Source organism: Rhineura floridana, chromosome 1 (assembly GCF_030035675.1).
Source record: "Rhineura floridana isolate rRhiFlo1 chromosome 1, rRhiFlo1.hap2, whole genome shotgun sequence".
Classification (NCBI taxonomy): Eukaryota; Metazoa; Chordata; class Lepidosauria; order Squamata; family Rhineuridae; genus Rhineura; species Rhineura floridana.
This window is the reverse complement of record NC_084480.1, coordinates 243147169-243153927: the sequence shown is the minus strand read 5'-3', so window position 1 is coordinate 243153927 and position 6759 is coordinate 243147169. Positions and strand designations below refer to the sequence as shown.

The 6759-nt window shown below is 38.9% G+C and overlaps 1 protein-coding gene across 5 annotated transcripts in view; it reads right to left on the bottom strand.

Moving 5' to 3' along the window:
• Window positions 1–626: 626 nt before the first annotated feature.
• Window positions 627–6759, bottom strand: part of METTL4 (methyltransferase 4, N6-adenosine) — a 30248-nt gene continuing 24115 nt past the window's right edge. For all 5 annotated transcript variants that reach the window (XM_061596371.1, XM_061596380.1, XM_061596362.1 and 2 more), the window contains exon 9: window positions 627–1939. In XM_061596371.1, coding sequence (XP_061452355.1) covers window positions 1788–1939 — 152 coding nt within the window. In that variant the 3' untranslated portion in view covers window positions 627–1787. The remainder of the gene's footprint in view (window positions 1940–6759) is intronic.

Below are 6759 nucleotides of genomic sequence, written 5' to 3'. Positions count from 1 at the left end.
AGGCAGCTGAGAGTCCAGGTGATTTTAGGTACACTTTCAGACCTGAGATGAACATTATTATTATTATTATTATTATTATTATCTTTATTTATACCCCGCCATTTTTCCAAAACTGGAACATGGAGGACACTGGTACTGAGAGCACCTCCAACGTTGGGTTTGCTCCTGCATTGGATGGTTCCATGGTCAAGCCAGAGGAGACTGTCAATAGGCCATCATCAATCTTTGTTCATAACATGTTGGTCAGCCATGAGATGGACAGCTGACAGAGCCAGATGGAACACAGGTGGGACATTTGGGCTGTAGTAGAGGCCTTGATGTCTGCTGTTAGCAACATGACAGATTATGAAGATGAAAACAGCAATCCTACACTCACTTACCTGGGTGAAAGCACCATTGAACTCAGTGAAACCTGCTTCTGGGAAGACACATATAGGATTCCACTTTTGCTTCTATTTTAGGTTTGCACTATCTCCCAAAGCAAAAATAACAAGCCATTGTTTTAGCCTCGATGGTTCCAAAGGAAAAAACAAAAAACTTAATACTTTAAATCAAACACACAACTTGAAAAAACAAGAAGCCTGTAAATAATATATCAAGAAAAATATTTCTGAAATTGATTTTTTATTATTGAAGTACAAAACCCCAGTCTACTTGTGAACACTGAGAGCTTATTTAAAAATTTAACAGCACACCGAGCAATCTGAAGTTTATCTAATTTGTAGTACAGCCAGATGTATTCTGCTCTCTTTTAAATAGTGGTTATTATTTCTTAAGATATTCCTTTTCTTATAGTTTTGAATATAAACACACGGTAATTTTTATTTGAACACTCCCCCCCCAAAGTAAACCCTAAGGGGAGAGAAGAACGTAAGCATTTTTTCATTCTAAAACTAATTTATTATTGCAGTAACCACTGTAAAACATATTTTAATACATATTCAGTGAAATTCTAGTCCTGTAAACTGGAGAAGGAATATTAAAATATAGTCATAAGTTTCAATCTAAAGGTTAATCATGATGAAATCCCACACATCAATAAAAGTTGGCCATGATTATTGCTTTCAATGTGACATGATCACACTTGACTTTTGACTCCCTTTTTTTTTCATTTACACAAATATACACTCTCCCCCACCCCCAGAAGAGGCTGTGTTGGACCCATCAAAGGGTAAGGTTTTTCATCTGCCATGCCCTGCCCCCTTGCCTGGGACTCTTATCAGGAGGACCTGGTCCTCAAGGATTTACTTCTCCTTTGTCTCTGACATTCTTTATTGGCGTGGGGAGAGAGAACTGCTTTTTACCTTTGGGCAGGAATATGGATGTATTTGACATGTAGTCTTTTGTACAATGGTGAGATTTTGTCTTAAATTTTTGTAAGTTCAATTATATTTGAATTCTGTATTTATAGTATGTGTGAACCTCCGAGAGCTGCCTTGGGGGCCTTTTTGTTTGAAAGGCAACATAGAAATAATAATAATAATATAGGATGATTCAATGCACATACGCACCTGGCACCAAACTGGTAAGGGCATGGTCAATTTTAAAGGCTATTTACATGGTGATCCAAATGATTAAATTCCACAAGATGATTGCAAAAGTCATCCTGCTGCAGAAGAGAACATATATGAATCCAGGAACAAATAAGGTATCACCATAATGCTATCACAAAGATTTCAAAAACATCATGTTGATTTCCAGATTATTCATACTGCTTCCCAAGTAAAGCGCTGATGGTAAAGATGCAGTCTAGAATGACCAAATGAACCCCAACATATAGTTGGGTCTCACTTGTCACTTTTATTCGGTAATGCAGTGAAGTAATCCATGTGCTGGAATTTGAGAACTTCATTGCCCCAACAGGTCCATCCAGGCTGCAAATTCCGAGCAAACAGCTCCAAACATTCCACATCTGGCTTGGCATATCCTTTCAGAATCTCTGGGGAGAAAAAGTCACGAGAATGAAGAAAGAGGTGTGTGTGTGTGTGGGGGGGGTTATTAAAAAAATCAATTTCCTCAAAGCTGTTGGAAGATGGAAAAAAAGACTGTTTCATTAAAAAAAAGAGACAGCAAATTAATTTCAAGGATTTCATCAGCCAGCTTTACTATTTATAGCCAGAAAGGCATATGAAATAAATGACCTTGAGAGTATGAACAATACTGTCAAAAGCTTTCAGTCACTCTGATTTATCAGGATTCATTTGGAGATAGAGAATGAGGATTTTAGCGCTGCTAAAGATGACCTTAGAGTTTTCACTATCGAAACCATAACACCTCTCAAATGGGATTTGGCTTTAACACCCCCCACCCAAAAAACATGGACAGCTATATTTAATGTATGTTTTAAAATGTCTTCATTTGAATTTTTAAAAAATCAGCTTAAAAATATAAACAGGTGCCAACTGATTTCATTCGTTACATACTTCCTGGTCGCATTGTTTGCAGCCCAATCCTATAAATGTTTACTCAGAAGTCTCCCTCATTTCAATGAGACTTATTCTTAGTATGTTAAGATTGAAACCTCAGAGTTGCAAGCTTAGTGGTTTGGAGAAGCTTTTGTGTGTGTTTGTGGGGGGGAGGAGAAGGAGAGATCATGCATTCAAGTTGTTGTGGTTTCCTTCTGAGGATCCCTGCAGATTGTAGTTTATTAAGCATGCAGAAGATCATTACCTCCTTCACAGAGTGTCACTTCCAAGGAATTGTTAGGAGAAAGCTACCAGCTAAACCATCTTTGTACTTGTTTAAGGCATGCACTTAGAAGCTGAGCAGAGCAACCTATATTCACATTATGAAGTGAAGACACGCTGCTACTATACCAGCGAACTGGCAGATCTTCATTATAGGACTGCATCTAAATAACTGATTTATATAGTAATCTGTGTGGGTGGAATCCAACATTGCATGAACGGAACTTCACTCATGGAACAAGACTTCACATTCCTGTCCTTCCCTTACATACCCCAAAGATCTGTTCTGAAGGGTCTCTCAACCCTCCAAAACAGATTTGTGGGGCACACAGAGGTCTGCAAAGGGAAGACAGGAAGGTGAAGTGTTGTTGCACAAGCAGAAGTCTGTTCCACTCGCACATGGACAGCATTGGATACTACACTATATACATATATGCATATACATTTTGTAGCACCTATTTAAAAAGCGTTCCCTGCCACAACTAGATTCTATAGATAGAGACTTCCCAGGCTTGACATCTGAGTACTAGTTCAATAAACCTTCAACCAAAAGGTTTCAATAGGATTCATTGATTGGATCACAGCCACAGTGCTTAGCACCTTACAGAACTTTTATTGATAAAGTTCTGTTAAAAACTGTAGACATATGATATATTCCTATATATATATTTGGATTTAACAGTCAATTCTATCCTTCTATTGCTATAAGTTTCTCTGTGTATTTAAAAGTTGCATGGTAGACAGAAGATCAGTGGCTGCATCTTTCTCCATCAATGAATATCTCAGTGCTAAGAAAAGCTCACCCACTGAATTTCAGCCTGCTTACAGCTGTTAAATGCACAGAGACCTTTAGGAAAAAGATTGACAATCCAATTATAGCATAAGGGCTTCCAATCAGAAAACAGTTCAGGTTCAATCCTACAGGGTGCTCATGAGTTCAGGGCTTTATTCTGTTGTTGTAAGACACTATGAGTACAACCGAAGTTGCAGAACTACTCACATAGTCAAGAGCTATGTTGCTGAAGCCAGCTTTCATCCTGGTTCAAGGGTAGGAAGGTGAAAAGAGGGATCAGTCTCATTCATAGCTTTATATTCCTTAGGCAACTTTTAAAAAGGGTTGCCTCTTTGGTTCTCAGCACAGTGAGCTAGTTCATTCAACAATGGGTCCAGACCTAGTTATACTATACTAACATGGGTTACCCCTCTCATTAGCATTCAGCACAGTCAATCAGCTCACCAAGTGAGCTGAAACATACCTGCAAAGATTTCACTGACTAAAAATGGATAGGTCAACACTGCCCCTCCTGACTTAGTGTAAAGACATAACACAATTAATGGCTACAAACATATCTGAAAAAAACATGATGACAAAAATGCTTAAAGGCTTGGAAACAAAAACAAAATGAAAACCATATTTGATTTCAAATAAACATTTTTGAAATAAACATTTCAAAGTCCATGCCAACAATTTTCAAAGAATGGTTTAGAATTATTTTTGGTTAACATTTTGAGTTCAATTATTTCAAAACAGTAGTATTGTTACTATAAAGCCTCCATGTCTTTCCACTATGTGGCAAGATTAATTACAGGTCATTTAATATGTAAATTAATGCCAGCCCAAGGTTTCAAATGCGCCCCTCTATTCTGTAAACCGTTGCCTACCTTTTGGCGCATAATTTCTAGAACACTTAGTAAGAGATGCATGTGATAATCATCTATAAAGAGTTAGAACATTTATCTGGAACAACAAACTTTTCATTGCTAATGCCAGGCTTACCCATCAGAGAATTAAACACTTCAGAAGAAGGGAAGTGGAAAGATTCCCGTGTTCAACCCTAAATTTCAAAGTGAACTGAACTTCCCCTGAAAGAGCAGCCATGAAAAGCTCTTCTGGATGTCGCCTTTACCACTTTTTGCCCACACATTCTTTCCTAGACACCTCTACTAAATTTTGTTTCTTCCTTCCCTCCAGACTCCTCAATTTTATCTGCACAAACAGAGCATTTAATCTCCTTTGCTATCAATATTGTAGCAACACAAAAACTATGAAACTGTGTTAAGATGTTATTGCTAAAGTTTGTTTTTTCACATAAAATGCCACTGTTGCTGGAAAAGAGGATCTCTTTGGTAGGAAGGCTAGACAATTTAATAAAAACTTAACATTTGCACAAGTCTTAGCTGGTTTAGAAGAGCCATGCACATAACAATTTAAGAGATGGTTGCTCGCCTCCTGCTATGTGTTGCTGCTCGGGCTTTGCTCCTCCCCTAAAGTGAACTGAAGGAGAATGCTGGCATATCTTACAGCTTTAATTATAGTATTTCATTGGAACTGGTATACAAGCATATTTTTATAGCTGGAAGAGCAATACGTCTATAAATCACAATCAATTATGCATCACAAATTAAATAAAATGTGCATATAAAAAGGCAAATAAATAATGTGTTAAAGTAATTAATGTTATTTCAGAATAGCTACATCTTGGGCATCTTTGTTAGCATCTTTACAGTCTAACTAATTTATTTATTTATTTATATCCCACCTTTCCATTGTAAAGCCTATGGTAAGGGCAGAGAACATATTATTTTATTTATTTATTTAATTTAATTTATATACCGCCCTAAGCCCGAAGGCTCTCTGGGCGGTGTACAAAAAGATAAAAAAACAAGCAATGTATAAATACAATAAATACAATAAATCAAGAAAACAAAACAAACAAACAATAAAAGAACCAAACAACATCCAAAATACAAATAATGATGAAAATGCTATTAAAACACACTTTAAAATGCCTGGGAGTATAAAAAGGTTTTCACCTGGCGCCGAAAAGATAGTAGCGTCGGCGCCAGGCGCACCTCATCGGGGAGACTGTTCCACAGTTCGGGGGCCACCACAGAAAAGGCCCTGGTTCTAGTCACCACCCTCCGAGCTTCTTGATGGGATGGCACTCGGAGGAGGGCCTTAGATGTTGAGCGCAGTGTCCGGGTAGGTTCATATTGGGAGAGGCGGTCCACCAGGTATTGCGGTCCCATGCCGTGTAGGGCTTTATAGGTCAAAACCAGCACTTTGAATCTAGCCCGGAAACAAACAGGAAGCCAGTGCAGACGGGCCAGAACAGGTGTTATATGAGCGGACCTTCTGGTCCGCGTCAGCAATCTGGCCGCTGCATTCTGGACTAGTTGTAGTTTCCGAACAGTCTTCAAGGGCAGCCCAACGTAGAGCACATTGCAGTAGTCCAGTCTAGAAGTTACCAGAGCATGAACAACTGAGGCGAGGTCGTCACTGTCCAGATAGGGACGTAGCTGGGCTACCAGGCGAAGATGGTAGAAAGCATTCCGTGCCACCGAGGCCACCTGGGCCTCAAGTGACAAGGAAGGATCAAAAAGAACCCCCAAGCTACGCACGTGTTCCTTCAAGGGGAGTGTAACCCCATCAAGAACAGGATGAACATCCTCCATCTGGGCAGAGAAGGCACTCACTAACAGCGTCTCGGTCTTGTCTGGATTGAGCTTCAGTCTGTTAGCTCCCATCCAGTCCATTATCGCGGCCAGACAGCGGTTTAGCACATTAACAGCCTCACCTGAAGAGGATGAAAAGGAGAAATAGAGCTGCGTGTCATCAGCGTACTGATGGCAATGCACCCCAAAACTCCTGATGACCGCACCCAGCGGCTTCATGTAGATGTTGAAAAGCATGGGGGACAGTACCGATCCCTGCGGGACTCCACAATGGAGAGTCCAGGGCATCGAGCAATGTTCCCCAAGCACTACCTTCTGGTGGCGACAAACATAGATATAATAATTTATATTTTGCTGATTATATGTTGTGATATACCTATAAGTAAGCTAGAATAAAGAATAAAGAATCAGATACTATAAATATCTATCAAAAGTGTTATTTCTCACTGATTAAGAGAAAGGTTGCAAGTTTTTATCTTAGAAATACTTTTGACAATTTAATATGCACAGACATGATTTGGAAGAAAAGTCATTTTTACTAAAGAACATGTTAAAATTCTGATGAAAGTTATGAACAGGAAGATTTTGTTTTACAGCTTTTTAAAAAAAAAATTTT